Source organism: Schistocerca gregaria, chromosome 5, assembly GCF_023897955.1.
Source record: "Schistocerca gregaria isolate iqSchGreg1 chromosome 5, iqSchGreg1.2, whole genome shotgun sequence".
Classification (NCBI taxonomy): Eukaryota; Metazoa; Arthropoda; class Insecta; order Orthoptera; family Acrididae; genus Schistocerca; species Schistocerca gregaria.
In genome coordinates this window covers 257,179,524-257,195,543 of record NC_064924.1, presented here as the reverse complement: position 1 = coordinate 257,195,543, position 16,020 = coordinate 257,179,524, and the positions used below count along the sequence as shown (strand labels likewise).

Genomic DNA, 16,020 nt, shown 5'->3' with positions numbered 1-16,020 from the left:
CAAGGTATGAGAAGTGAATTTTCTTTAAAGAATCTGTAATGTTCCTCTATGTTTCTTAGTGAAGAACTCACGACAAATAAAAGAAAAATCTGCAGATAGTTCTTACAGCGGCAAGTGCATAAAAGGTAGAAACGTGGGGCTATTTTGTTACAAAACGGACAGTTGTAAATACGAAACAAGAACCGTAGAGCGTGTTATAGAAGTTGCAGTATACAGTGTGGTCAGGTACAGTCTGGAAACTTTGTAAGGGTGTAGCAGGGTAGTTGTCAAGATGAAATTCGTTGCGTTCCGCCGTTTCCTACTTAATTGACGTTGAAGTTAGCCAATCTGGCCGTTGCGCCAAAAAATATACTATCAGTTTTTCTCAGAGCGTAGGTGATAGCATACGAGACTGGTCAGCCTTTGGCTCGGGTTTGATCCTTTGTACCCTCCCAGGTCCATTTTTGTACTGTTCTCTTTTGTTGGTTTTAGGAAACCAAACGAAGAACAGGTTTGTCGATAGCGTCTCTGTCGGGCTACTCTAATTTGCGAGTGCTACCGCCTGATTGGCTACCATAATGATAATCAACGTTGTAACGGTGCCACATATCGAAATTTTTCTTAACAATTAATTCACAACACAGCCTTTCGGCCGCGTCCTTATGAGCTTTCCAGAGTGTTACTGACCGCTCTGTATGCTATACGCAGCAATCATTGACACTGAAATTTCTGTTTTTTTTATTATTAATCGAAATAATATATCAAACTGTACCTGTCGTCTTCTTTCTGACCGCACATATAGGAAGTGTGTTGCTCTTGTAGTAGGTCTATACCAGACTACTGCATCTCAGACGATACAAAACCAACAGCAGAGAACGCCAATGGCACTCAGATGGTCTATAGCTTTAAATTACTCATTTGAGTGCTTATAGTGTCCGCAGTTGCTTTATAATTCTTACGTGATTTTTTTTCCATCAGACCCGTTTCACTTTATTGAGGTAAAGCATCAACAGTGGTCTGTAATAAAATTATTTACATTTTTCGGTCTAAGGCGCTGCAGTCATGGACTGTGCGGCTGGTCCCAGCGGAGGTTCGAGTCCTCCCTCGGGCATTGGTATTGTCCTTAGGATAATTTAGGTTAATTAGTGTGTAAGCTTAGGAACTGATGACCTTAGCAGTTACGTCCCATAAGATTTCACACACATTTGAACAGTTACATTTTTATTTGTTTTTGGATCGAAAAACTTGTACTTACGGTGGTTTTTCAGCTGATTTCTCGTTTACATCGGGAAATACTGTCTGCTAGCACATCGTTGTTTTTCTGTGTTGGACACTGATAATTTTGGTCTAATTTTTAGATGTTCTGCAGCACTATGCATTTCTTATGTTTTTCACAACACTCTTTTATGCACACCACTGTATTCTGTTTGTTTTTGTACTACTAATATGTGTTGTTGTTTGTGTTTTGCAGTGTTAGCAACATAACCTTTCCACTACTTTGTCTTTGACCAGCCGGCCGGGGTGGCCTAGCGGTTCTAGGCGCTACAGTCTGGAGACCGCGCGACCTCTACTGTCGCAGGTTCGAATCCTGCCTCAGGGCATGGATGTGTGTGATGTCCTTAGGTTAGTTAGGTTTAAGTAGTTCTAAGTTATAGGGGACTGATGACCGCAGAAGTTAAGTCCCATAGTGCTCAGAGCCATTTGAACCATTTGTCTTTGACCTTCTACCTTTTTGTAAATTTGTTTTTGGTGGGGAGGAAGAAACTATGATGAGTGGACTTAAGTAGATAGCAGTGTGATGGAGTGTGAGTTACAGGAGAAGGTGAGTGAAATGAAACTGTGAGTGGAGGGGGGGTTGTGGGAGAGTGGGAAGGGCTGAAAGATGGAAAAAGCTCTTTCCTGCTTCATCTAATTTCATCAGTTATTCTATACAGAGTCTGGTTTCCAATATTTATCTGGTTATTGAGCAACTGTTTAATTTGTGTTGATGCTTTTTGTATGTGGAAATTTTCTTGGAAAGGGAGAAGGTGTCTGCCTTACTGATTTTTATGGTATTCGTGTCGTTTTCAATATTGCTTGGTCTATGGTGCTCTTCTTTTAGATGATCAGCGAATGTTCAATGATTTGTACCGTATTTAAATGCTCTGATATGTTCTTTATATTTCGTGACGGCATTCCAATGCATATCTTCTCACAATCTCTACAACTGAGCTGATACGAGGCGTTTTTTTAAAAGTTAGTACCGTTTTGAAATTAAAAAAGATGTGCTAAGATATCTCAATAATTTTATTTTTACACGAAATCCTGTACCTTAATCTAAGCACTTGTAGTCTGATTCTTCCTTGTTTACGTTGTGTACTGAGTGTTTGAGATGCCTCCGATAATCGTGGGTCCCGCCGACTGTGAAGTAAAGGCTGTTATCAGATTTTTTAGTGCTAAAGGCCTAAAAGCGACCGATATTCATCGTGAGATCTGTGCAGTTTACGGAGAAAACATTATCAGTGATGGAATGGTAAGAAACTGGGTGAGCGCAATTAAAGATGACCTCAAAAATGTGCATGATGAACAACGAAGTGGGCGTCCTTCGGTCGTTAATGAAAGTCTGGTGCAGGAAGTGGACAATAAAGTGAGAGGAAACAGAATCATCACGATTTCCTCCTTGCGGGATGACTAATGTTTCTCGTAGCGTTTTGTATGGCATGGTGACCGAGCACTGGAAGTACCGAAAATTGTACGCATGTTTGGTACCGAAAATGTTGACGCATGTGCTCAAAACCAAACGCTTAGACAATGCATTGACTTTCCTTGAGCTGTACCGCTACAACGGTGATGATTTCCTGAGCCAAATTGTTACGGGCAGTGAAACATGTGTGGCCTACGTCACACCAGAATCAAAGCAAACAGTGCATGGAAGTTGAGCAACGGCATCGTTTTGCTGCAAGACAATGACCGTTCGCATGTGGCGAATCAGACCAAAGATCTCATCACACCTTTACGATGGGAAACTCTAAATCATCCTCCGTATAGTCCCGAACTTGCACCCAGTGACTACCATCTGTTCCTGCACTTGAAGAAACACCTGGGCGGTCAGCGTCTTCAATACGATGACGAAGTCAAAACAGTGGTGATGCAGTGGTTAACAAGTCAGGCGGCAGACTTCTATGAGGAGGGTATTCAAAAACTGGTATAACGTTATGATAAGTGCCTCAATATTGACGGAAATTATGTAGAAACGTAAATTAAGGTATAGGCTTTCATGTAAAAATAAAATTATTCAGATATCTAAGGACGTCTTTTAATAATTTCAAAACGGTAATTACTTAAGAAACACGCCTCGTAGATAATACATAGTTCGTATCTGTCTGGTTTTGATTTCGGTTTTGGGGTGTGATTTCGTATGGAATTATTTGCTTTGTAATCAATGTTTATGCCTTTTTTTTAAATATGTTACCTATTTTTTGAGTGAATTTGTTGTGGTACATCATTGTGTGCAATTTTTTTTTCTTCTGGTTCAAGTTGTGCGAGTTAGTGTGGTTTGATCTGTATTTGGAGTATGATAATTGTGAAGAGGATGTGATGTAAGTCGGGTCAAAGGCTTCATTCTTCGTAGGTATACTTGCATTTCATTACGAACGTGTCAGAGTAATGACGTCTTTCTGTCAATCTTTCCGCCTCCGTAGCGGACTGGTCAGCATGGGTGATTGCCATGCAGAGGATTCGAGTCAGTTCCCGGTACTGGCAGGGTTTTGTCCTTAGTGGGATCATTAGACCCGTGTCCACGCCGCCTCCTGATGCGATCTGGGGAGCTATTTGGAAGAGAAGCAGCGACTGCAAGGCCTACAAAGCCGACAACGCCCATCCATAACCCATCCAGATGAAGCCATTGGCTGAAGATGACACTATAGATTAAACCCTCCGAGCCCAGAAGGGCGGAGCTTTCCGTTTTCCTAATTTCAACTAGTGTGGTGAGTGAGTGTGTCTGTGCATAATGAGCTACTTGCAGAAAAAGACAGCTCAGTTACAGGAAACCAGGGAATGTGTAACAACATGTATAAATGTAAGACGGAACGGGTTTTGGTTTTATTAAGTTTGTTTAGCTCACATACAGTCACTTAAGCTTCATGTGTCAGTCGTACCCACAATTCATTTCGAATAATACTCACTTTGCTGTTTCACAATTGGAGTTATGTTTTATTTGTGTAATGTATTAATTAACAAAGGAAACTGATGACCAGTAATGTTTCGTACAGATCTGTGAGGAGACAACATTGACACAACTTCAGCAACGCTTTTGACATATTTAAAAAAAAAAACGTACGACAGCTAAACGTTTCAAATAATGTGCTAAAGTGGTCTGAAAGCTACTTGAGAAACAGACAGAAGCGTATTGCCTGTGGTAATGGAAAGTCTTCCACGAAGCATGCGCTCTCAGGAGTGCCTGAAGGGTCAGTCAGGCTTACTATTCTTCTTTCTATATTTCAGTCATATCTCCTAGGTTGAGTCAACTCCCTACTTCATAAGTGTCATTTCTATGCCGACGACCACCAACTTCACTCCTGTGCCAGACCTGTTCTGTAGATATCCATACTGACACCATCCATAAGAATGATGATTTGTATGATTTGTCATCATCGCTCAAATGGACACAATACATAGGACTTACACTAAACGTGAAGAAGTCCGAAATAAGTTTAGTAGCCCATCAACTATTACATAGTTCTAAATTTTCTTAATATTTGCCTTCCATTCCCTTCGAAGGTATTGTTTTACTAGAACTGAAAACGGTGAAGAATTTGTGTGTATCTGTGGAATAACATACAGGGCAGATAATATTGTCACCATGTGCAAGAAGACTTCAGAAAACTTCAGAATGTATCCCCACACGATGTGAAATGTCCACTTGACCAGTCACTCGTTCTGACAAACCTCCACTGTTACGTCAACCAGTATTGATCGAGTAGTGGTAACGGACGATGATTGGCACCAACCGTGTATGATTGAGTCCATTATATCTGCCACATTCTTGTATATGAATGTCAGTATTTCATACACCAGATTAGGATGCTTGTATGCCTGACACGTTTTGCGACTACCATGAGCTGTGTGTATATCCTCTGGTCCTCAGAACCCATGTCCCCCCAGTAGCTCGTATTAGAGATTATGTACCTATCACCTCACCATAGTTTGAAAACGAGGTCTCCCTTATGTAGTACCCAACCTGTGCCCGTCCGTGAAATAAAAATATTCGCGAGCTCCTTCTTTGCTGCTGCTATTCGCCTCTGGAAGAAGATGCTCTCCACTGTGCGCACGGTTCAAAACACTGTTACATTCAATAAAAATATGGAGAACATCCTGTCATCAATGTAACATTTTTCCCTAAAAATTAACACTTATGGCCAGCTTTCTCACTGTCAGACATTACCTCCTAGTTCTGCTTCTTTCTCATTTGTTTCTCTGCAAGCCAAGGCGATTTTTCCCCCGCTGTTCGTTACGTGTATTTCTATCACGTCGTCCCCTCACTTCCTCTCCTACCCCTTTCTCACGTCCATTCTCACTCTGAATTTTCGTTATTATGACCTGCCTTTGTTTCTCCAAATTCCATCAACCACAATAATCTGTGCTTTTTTACCATAGCTGTTAATGTTTTCCTCTTTTTATGATACAGTTCGCTCTAGATGTTGCATTCCACATTAGTGGAAAGCCTTTCTATAGCATACGCATCGTTGTGTGAAAATGATGTAAAAATGATGAATGCCTGCATAATTAAATGAATGAAATATTCTGAGCAACGTAAGTATTCTGGAGCTAAAACTTTCGCCGTGTTTCTTTCAAAGTAAATGACCGTGGTTATTTGGTTACCTTTTCACACGATAAACAAGATAAAAATTTCGGTAATTTTTTTTATTACAAAAGAGGAACGAACCGCATAGGTAAAAAATAGTTTACATGAGATATTGATTAGAAGCTATCACAGTTGTGCAGTCTAGCCACTGCAGGAGTTTAGGCAGAGACCCTCTTGAGCTCCTCGCCGTACTTCTGCCTGTAGGTGCCGGTGGGGTCGTACTTGCTCTCCAGCGGCGTCCACAGGTCGGGCTTCTCCTTGATAAGGAACCTGATCACCTTCTCGGCGCCAGCCTTCTGCTTCTCGTTGCACTTGGCACACTCATTGGTCAGCGCATCAGGGACGGCGGCTGTTAACACACAGGGAACACAATCAGAAGAGTAAAGACATCAAAAATACTTAATATAGAAATACTAAAATACAATTATATGTGAGTCCAATCGTTTCGTTTTGAACCTACATCGGTTGTTTGTGTTTCAGTTTTGCCCCACGTGCTTCAGCGGACACCGTTACAGACTTCCACAGCGAAGAGAAATCGGAATATACTTGCTTTCTTTCCTGCGGACATGTATATTCTAGCGCATATTATCCTTTCGTTTCATTAGTGAACGAAATATGCGGACTGGGGGTATTATAACATCTTCTCACGGGTATGTATCCAAACATTATATCTAGAAACAAAAATCTCACAGTTCCCTAACAGAGAAGTTCGGGCAGGTGCATACAGTATAACGAAGAGCTGCATCACGATTTTGCGAAGTCGTTTTGGCTCTAAGGTATGGTATAAGATGTTTCGAAAATACTAATTAGTGTGGCAATATTTGCCTCCCATGTCTTCAGTATTGTCTAAGAATTTTGTGAATTTTGCATTTTCCGGCGTTTGCTTTTTGCTGTATTTCACATACAGTACGCCTGAACAGCTTGTGGTTATCTATTTCACTTGGGCAGAAGAGGAACTTTTGACTGTTAGACATGGCACACTCTCTTAGAGAGAGAGAGAGAGAGAGAGAGAGAGAGAGAGAGAGAGAGAGAGAGAGAGAGAGAGAGAGAGAGAGAGAGAGAGGGGGGGGGGGGGGAAACATGAGCTGGGGAGGGGGCAGGGGAAAAAAATTAGAACCAGAGACTTGTGAACTAATCTATTCGAAGACAATTCCTCCCTAAGTAAGCTGAAAGCTGTTCCTCACGTAATATCTTAATTATCAAAACAAATGGGTCTAAGCACTATGGGACTTAACATCTGAGGTCATCAGTCCCCTAGACTTAGAACTACCTAAGCCTAACTAACCTAAAGACATCACAAACATCCACGCCCGAGGCAGGACTCGAACCTGTGACCATTGCAGCCGCGCGGTTCCCGTCTGAAGCGCCTAGAACCGCTTTGACAAAGCGGCCGGCTTTTAATTAACAGTTGAATAAGCAAGACCCGTTACTTTGATCGTGGTTCACAGACCAACAAGCCGCATAGCTATCTCGTTAAACGTGAAATTTGAGCGAAATAGAGCACAGAAAATTAAGGTATCAGATATGTGATATGCATCTTGGAGTAGATATCCTAATGATGGAAGGAGAACAAGAGGAAAAATTTTACAGTAGAAAGAAATATGGATTATTGAGTACATTCTGGACCATACTGGAAGGTGACAGCTATGTAAATATGGGAATATTGGTTCAAGGTACAAGAGACAGAGGCTGGTATCGAAGCAGTGACTTTTTTAAAAAATCAATTCCAAAGACAAACATTCCACACTGGTGAGGTAGTTTCGTCACAAACAACAGTACTCCCGGACTCTACGCTAACAAAAAATGAAAGTTCATGTATGGAAGAACAGAGAAAAGTTCTGGCATATTGTTGGAAAGCTAATGTTGCTACTAACAGGGGAAGCATACACCTCTCAAGTCTTCTATTTCGCCGATCTTTCTCATGGCGGCAGAACACACATACATATAAAAAAATATGCTGTAGTACCATTCGCTCCTAAAGCGTTTCCGAGATATCAATGTTCGAAGTCTTACAAAACTTTTAAATCCCATTCGAAGCTGCCAGTCGCAGAGCAGTGGTGATTGCGCAGTCGGCTAACACAGCTCTCTAGAGTTTTAACCGTACTATGTTAGTGTCGATTTGGTTCCAAATTTTCTCCCAATCAGGCATACTAAAGCCAATCATGTTTCTTCGAAGAATAACAATAATGATAATGATGTGACTGTAGATGTAGTATGGCATTGCTGGCTCGAGTGAATACGGCCGCCTGTATGAAAGGACGTCCTCCACGGCAATCACAAGGACCTATCAATGCAGATACGTGAGAGTTGTATCGTATGCGTGTTTGTACAGCGTAGGTGAGCACAATGGGCCTATGTATAGCGTTTACGTATTTGTGTCGTATGATGATGATGATGATGATGAGAAACGAGAGAGAGTGGAGCCCACCTCCAATACATACGCTACTCCTGTGGAATAGCACCAAGGAGGCAGCCGAGTCCAATGTCCCGATACGATGGACGGATCAGTATCAGTCGTGTCAGATGCCCTCACTTCATGAGACGCTAAGGACAGGTTTCGAATTTAACCGAGAATATTGCCGAAAAAGTGGCGATCAGGATATTAACGTCCTCCCTGTGCCAGCCAAATACCTGAGGTGGAATATTTATCCACCACTAGGTTTCGAACAGGCGTGTCTCCGAGTCGAGCGCCACTGCACAGTACGGTAGCGAATTCGACTACTGGGGTATGTCTCAACAATAATGACAGTGGTACATTCGATGTGAGTTATAACAGGGATTCGTGGTTAAATAAAGTTATATCAGGCTGTACATGCTTCAAATGATGTCCTTAGCATCCATATTACTTTCGGAACGTCAGTAGAAACCAGCAGCAGTTTCTTTCTATGTAAAGGCGACACCATTACCTGCTTTCCTAACTGCTGTATTTCATTCAATTTCATTCGGATATTAGAAGCGATCGAATTGTTAGTCGACTATTGATAACGACATATATGATCTTTAGATTTTGTTCACTGAAAAGATACGTTTGTGTTTGTGAAGTGGAACTGTTACCATTGTTTTTTCGGCCGACTAGGAAAAGAAGGGTTTTCGAAGGTGGCTGGAATAGACTTCAGCCTTACCCTCATGATATTCAAGAGACCCCTAAAACTTTGAAGCTCAATTCTCTAAAAAGACTGAAAAGTTCATCATAGTAGAGCAACATTTGTTACAACTAAGTCTATGGTACAGATGTGAGAGTGAAGAGCGAAATCGGTATCACGCTGGATGTGTGCTTCCCTTGTAAGTCAGACGTAAGAAAGATAACGTATATCAATAAACAGGCAAGCATAGTGTGTGGCCAGCACTGCACTCACCCTTGAGCTCCTTCCCGTCAGGCGTGCAGGAGGCGTCGCTGTCAGAGAGGAGGCACTCGTGGTACTTCTTCAGCAGGCGGTCGTTCTGCAGGATGTCGTCCAGGTCGATGTTGTCGTACTTGGTGGTGTACGCGGCGGCAGCTGCCACCAGGCAGACCAGCAACACAGTGTATTTCTGCATCGTGACTTCGGCAATGCGCTACTTCTGTGGCGTCCGGGGTGCGATCTGCAGGACTCAGTGTCCGCTGCATTATATATACGTACGTTCGCCGGCGCTCCTGACGTCACGGCGAGTGTTTACGCAGGCGCCGGGTAGCGGACGCTGACCTTGACCGGTCCACGCACCTCGCCGTTTCTGTGAACAGCCAGTCGCTCTCACGAGCACTCGTGACCGTTCTCTGTAATGCAGTTTCCATGATGGCTTAGTGGAAATTCCTTCTTCTTTTACTGTGCGTACACAAGTAAATAGTTGCCTCGCCAATAAACTCGGTCAAAATCGTTCCCATCGACGTACTCTGGAAAAGTTTGTAACGCGGATTATGTTTTCTTGGGAGTCATAGGGTAGCCGACTTCTCTGGACTGTGAGTCATCAGTAAAGGCAGATACGACCTGAAAAAATGTAGTTTTAGCCTCTTGTTCAAACACTGTTTTCAGAAAATGAAACTACATCACTTTTCAGCCCGCCCCATATTTAACTGCACTTTCTATGAGTATTATCAACACCTTAGCTGAGTGGCCAGCATGTGTGACTGCTATGAAGCAGACCCAGGTTCGAGTCCCGGTCGGGTGAGAGATTTTCTCCTCTCGAAGACTGGGTGTTCTGTAGTCCCCATCACCGTCGACACGCAAGTTGCCCAATATGGTGTCCACTGAAAGACTTGCAACTCGACGCCGAATTACTCCCAGGAATCAATGACATATGATAATTTCATTTCAGTCTTCCCAAATTTAGATTTAAAGTATATATTTAATAACGGTGATTAGCTGGAAGCTTAGAAATCTGTAACTGCTAGTTGTAGAGACGGAACTGTCTCGAAGCTTGGAATTTCTAACTGTTGTTGACGGTTTAGTAACCGCAGCGAGAAATACGACTGAAAACACATAACCCACATTGGTTCCCAAAGTAACTGAGTAAATGTGGGCTGCAGGCTTCGGATTCATTGGAAACGATATACTTTCTCTCTATTGGAATGGACATTTAAACCAATTGAGCTCAGACTGGGTAGCTATGAACAGTTCTCCCGATGTTACAACTTCATAAAATCTGAACGACCTACAGGAAGTCTGATTTAACAACAGACAGAACCAAGTTATTAAAATACGAGACGAGTTATAAAATAATCTGAAGATGCCACAGAATCTCTGTCATAACATTTATTCAATAATTTTCCGAGTCAAAATTGTAGCTACACATTGTAACTGCGTATTCGAAAACATTGACACCAATAATAAAAATGATCTCAACAATGACTCAACAGGATTATCTTATACAAATGATCGGCAATACAAACACATTGTTACTTCCTCGTAGTAATGAATAGGTTAAAACACAAAGTGTACGTATTTTTGCTTGACCAGCTCTGCTACAGTTATTATGGCCCATATCCTTGCTTTTAAGGGAGTTTGTGTTCAGGTTGATGTGTGCTCGTTTGGGTGGAAAGGTGGGGATTGGTGGCGGGAGTGTGGCAGTAGGCAGTGCTTAATTTACTACGCTGTAGATAGATTAGGTACTATCAAAATGTAAGTTAAAATAATGTATGAAAATGGTCATCATGTTGCCACTGAAATGATGTGGTACTGTAAACCAATTGACCTGTTCCACATCACAGCGAGCTACAGAGAACATGATGCGGCACACAACGAATTCTTCTCCTGTTCCAAACTCTTATCAGAATGGTACCTACAGCTTACGCCCTCAATTATTTGTTTGATGTGTTCTAATCTCTGCCTGTCTCTACGGTTTCTATCTATCACAGCTCGTTTTAACAACATGGAAGTTATTCCCTGATGTCCTAAAACAAGTCCTATCATCCGGTCCCTTCTTTTGTTAGTATTTTACATAAGTTCCTTTCTTCTCCGATTTTGAGGAGAACCACCTCATTCCTCAGTCCACCTAATTTTCAATATTCCTCCGTAGCACCACATTACAAACACTTCCATCATCTCTTGCTCCTGCTTCCCCACATTCCATGTTTCACTACTATACAATGCTGTGCTCCAAACGTACATTCTCAAAAATTTCATAGTCAAATTTAGGCCTATGTTTGATAACAATAAACTTATTTTGGCAGCAACACCTTCTTTGCCTGTGCTAGTCTACTTTTCCATTCTCCTTGCTTCGTCCGTCACGGGTTAATTTGATTCAAATGTAGCAGAATTCCATAACTTCGGCTACTTTGTGATCACCATTTATAATTTTAAGTTTCTTGCTGTTCTCATTTCTACTACCTCTCACTACCGTCGTCTTTCTTCGATTTCCCCTCAGTCTATTTTCAATACTCACTGATTGTTCATTCCATTGACCAGATCTTGACAAATCTTCTTCACCTCCACCGAGGATAGTAATGTCATCAGCGAATCCTATCATTGGTAGTTTTCACTCTGAATGTTAATTACACTATTAGTCTGCTATTTTCGTCATTGTTTCGTCTATGTATCGAATGAACAGTAGGGGCGGGAGACTGCTGCCCAATAATACCCCATTTTAATGTGAGCACTTCGTCATTTGTTTTCCTGTATTATTATCCTCTCTTGGTTCATGTGCATATTGTGTTCTGCTCGCCTGACCCTACAGATTACTCCTATGTTCCTCACAGTTTCGAATATCTTGCTCTATATTAACTGCCCAACGCTTCTTCCAGGTCGAGAAATCCTGCGAACGTGTCTTCGTTTTTCTTGAGTTCTGGTCCCATTACCAATGGCAAGGCCAAGACTGTCGGCCTCGTGTTTTTATGTTTCCTAAAGGCAAACTTATATTCAACTTGCAGTTTCTCGATTTACTTTTCCATTCTTCTGTGTATCATTCTTGTCATCAACTTGGATGAATTAGCTGTTAAACTGATTGTGCGACAGTTCCTGCAAATATCTGCTCTTGCTAACATCAGAATTAAATGGACAATATGTTTCCGAAACTCTGACTGCATGTCGGAAGTCTCATAGATTCTACACACCAACTTGAGTAGCCGTTTGGTTGCTTTTTCACCTAATGATTACTAAAATTACAATGAGGTGTTATCTAGCCCTCGTGCCTAATTTGATCTGAAGTCTTCCAAAGCTATCTGAAATTCTCACTTTAATACTGGATCCCCTACCTTTTCCGAATCAGCTCCAATTTCTTCTTCCATCACAACATCGGACAATTCCTCCCCAACATGGAGACACTCAACGTACTATTTTTGTGTATGTTCTTCCTCTTCTGAGTTTGACCGAGTTTGACCCATAGTGCTCAGAGCCAGCACACTCGCTGGTACTACATAAACTGTGCGTGTGTCTGACTAGCAATCATTCTTCGCCAGGTGACGCTGATATCGCCTGGACGGGTTTATATCGAGAACAAGTCGGTGTTCATAATGTTCTGGCTGATTAGTGTATTTCATTCTTGAATGATTAATATTGCTGTATTCCAGTCTTTCCTTCAACATTCTTGAACTTCGTCCTTTCGTCAGTCAAGTGAAGTATTTCACCTGTCACTCAAGGTTTTTTCGCAGCTACGTTTTTAGCACCTAATATACGTAAGCGCTTTACATTCCAGTTGCCATACCTTACTGTTTCTACTTCTATCATTACATGGTCACAAGTAAGTTATCATTACATGCTCATTCGTGAGCCAGTTTCTGTTTATTTGACTACTAAATTTCTGTTCGCACAAGATCAGAAATAAATAACTTTCGAAGAGGGAATTAATACGAATTCATGTTCTAACCCCGAAGAAGACGACGACACAGAGGAAGTTAGGGCGAAAAAGGGGAGGAAGATGCCCAAAAATCTTTAATGGTCTATGTTCGAATTCCAATCCGGCACACAGTTCTAATCTGGCATTAGTTTGGGAATAGCGTCCACTCCGCCACAGAGCGTAAAATACAGTTCCTGAATGAAACGCACTGCAAGGCTAGGTAGAATAACAGTGCTTTCTGATTGGTCACTTTTAAGCCCCTGTCTGTATTTAAGCGCGGAAGGCTTCTGAACTGGCTTGCTCTGCCAGGGAGTTGCCATGATTAGAAGGATTGAGAGTCTGATAATGCAGTGGTTGTGTAGACACATTTGCAACTATACTATGACTGTTTTGAATGTACACAGTATCACGTGATTTAATTGGTTTTTTGCATGAGGATTTTTTGTGATTTTGTATTTATGTACTATTACGTGAAAATAATGTCCGAAGTGAGATGTTAAATAAACTTGTATCGTTTGCACTACAATTCAGCATATTTTCATTCTGGATATAACCTAGTGATGGCCTTACATTCTAGCTTCAACAGAGTGTAAAGAGTAACGTTTCTTCTCTCTGACGTGTTTGCAGCTGACTGCCCTTATGATAAGCTCATTCCGCGTGAAACATACAAGTCCAGTATTTTTCCCATCATTATAATGTTTGTGAAAGGAATTTGGGAGATGTAGTAAACTTGCCATCTCTTATGGCGTCTATTTCCTCACATGTCTCCCGATAGATGATTCTTCTGTGATGTGAGAAACATATTACCTGAAGAACTGTATTAAACTGTTTTGGTGTGTACATATCAAGTAATACTTCTTCTGAACTACTGTACTCTGGAAGTACCTAGACAGTTAAGTACTTTGCCTCCACTACGTGTGATACGCAGTATTAACATCAGAAGGCCACACCCTCCAAAAAGTGCCACCGTGGCACCATACATAAGGCTGCGTGAGGGATGTGTGCCCGACAGACTGATAACCCTTCTCACAGCAGTGCTATACCAGCAGAGGAACCTCGAAGTGGTTACATAAACAGGTGGCAGAGCTTCAGTCAGGCACGCTGACTAGGATGTCACGTGGCAATGTAGACGACACCAAAGGTCGCTGGCCCCGCGAAACTCTTTGCCTCCGTAGATCATATGATCGCGAGTAGCTTCCCTAGTATAGTGACGCGGCCTGGGCACTTACAGAGGCACCAAGCCGCTCTGAAATAGCTCTGGGCCAGGTGCTGACTTAAGTCAGAGTATCGGTAGGAAATGTCTCTACGTACGACGCCGTATCGCACCAGACACCGCCGACCGTCGGAGCTGCCAGTGTCTGCCTTCACCATCACCAGGACCTGGCTGCTGCATCAGAGACGATCAGGAACTTCATTTCGGTTGTAGAACTTCACTACGTTTTTTGTTCTCTATCTGAATAAGCATTAAACTTTGCCTAGTTCACGGTTATGCCCTTCAGCCTAAATTCAAATTCCTGAAATCCAGCTCCAATCACGAACTTTCACAAACTACTGCAATGGTGAACTTTTCTGCTCTTGAAAATACAGTTTAGGTACTCTTCAATAAAAGTGTTGTGTGCTGTTTACCTGGGACGTGATCACATGGTGCCCTAACCACAGCATGCCGGCCGTTGTGGCCGAGCGGTTCTAGGCGATTCAGTCGGGAACCGCGCGACAGCTACGGTCGCCGGTTCTAATCCTGTCTTGGGCATGGATGCACGTGGTGTCTTTAGGTTAGTTAGGTTTAGGTAGTTCTAACTGCTAGGGACTGATGACCTCAGATGTTATGTCCCATAGTGCTCATAACCATTTGAACCATTTCAACATAACCGGTGCAGAGCATAGCACCCAGTATTTTCGGTCGCCTCCTTGTTAGTGAACATATCAGGAAAATGTTTACACTTCCGATACGTGAAGTTCACCTAGCCCATCCTTCCGCCAATAGTTACGTCTGCTACCAGAGAGAGTCCTGGAACCTACAACTATTGAATGTATCCACCAGATCGGCAGTATTTAAGCACCCGCACGCCAGCGCTCGCCAGTTCTCTGTACTACCAGTTTATGTTGACATAAATTCCTGTTGCCTACAGTTCCCAACTGTTATTGGACAGTTCTCACGTGCGGTCACCAATTTGTGGACAGTTCCAGTCTTCAGACAACCAAGGCCGAGCGACGAAGATTAGTCGAAGTGTTTACGTGTTGAGAGACCGAACTTGAACTCTCTGCATCTAGTCCGTACTGAACTACAGGTGGATTATTTGTAATTATGTACTGTGTTAGGCTGGATTAGGTTTAGAACTTTACGTGAGTGCCACACCTTCGCACTCATAAAACAAAACAAACAACCTCCGAACAGGCCTTGAAGGCCCAACTTTACCGACCAGCCGCCGTCTCATCCTCAGCACTTAGGCGTCACAGGATGTGGATACGGAGGGCCAAGTGGTCAGCACACCGCTCTCGCGTACGTTATTTTACGTGAGCGGTGTCGTTACTTCTCAGCCAAGTAGCTCCTCAATTGGTGTCACAGAGGCTGAATGCTCCACGCTTGCTGAAACCACTAGACAGGCTCGGACGTTGACCTATCCAAGCCCGACAGCGCCTAACCTCGGTGATCTGACGGGAACCGGTATGGCCACTGCTGGAAGGCCGTTGGCCCTAACGCATGAAAAACTGGAATTTTTTAATGTACATCACTTTAATAAATTATTTCTCGTTGCACATGTGTAACCGCGATTGTTCTGTCTTCGATATACTGCAATGTGAAGTTACCGTGGTAAACAAGATACAGACTGAGGAACATTGGGGATGAGCTCCAACCCTGTCTCCCTCCCTTCTCAACCACTGATTCCCTTTCAATGCCCCTCGACTCTTGTAACTGCTGTTGGGTATCTGTATATGTTGTAAACAACCTT

General features: G+C 42.5%; 2 protein-coding genes across 2 annotated transcripts in view; both read right to left on the bottom strand.

The window, feature by feature from the left end:
• Positions 1-16,020, bottom strand: part of LOC126273028 (allergen Tha p 1-like) — a 405,450-nt gene that overhangs the window by 41,839 nt on the left and 347,591 nt on the right. The window lies entirely within an intron of this gene.
• On the bottom strand, positions 5,862-9,407 carry LOC126273033 (allergen Tha p 1-like). Its single transcript, XM_049976426.1, has 2 exons — positions 9,178-9,407; positions 5,862-6,170 (listed from the first exon to the last, which is right to left on the bottom strand). The coding sequence occupies exons 1-2, from the start codon at positions 9,356-9,358 to the stop codon at positions 5,980-5,982; spliced, it is 372 nt and encodes a 123-aa protein (XP_049832383.1). The 5' UTR covers positions 9,359-9,407; the 3' UTR covers positions 5,862-5,979.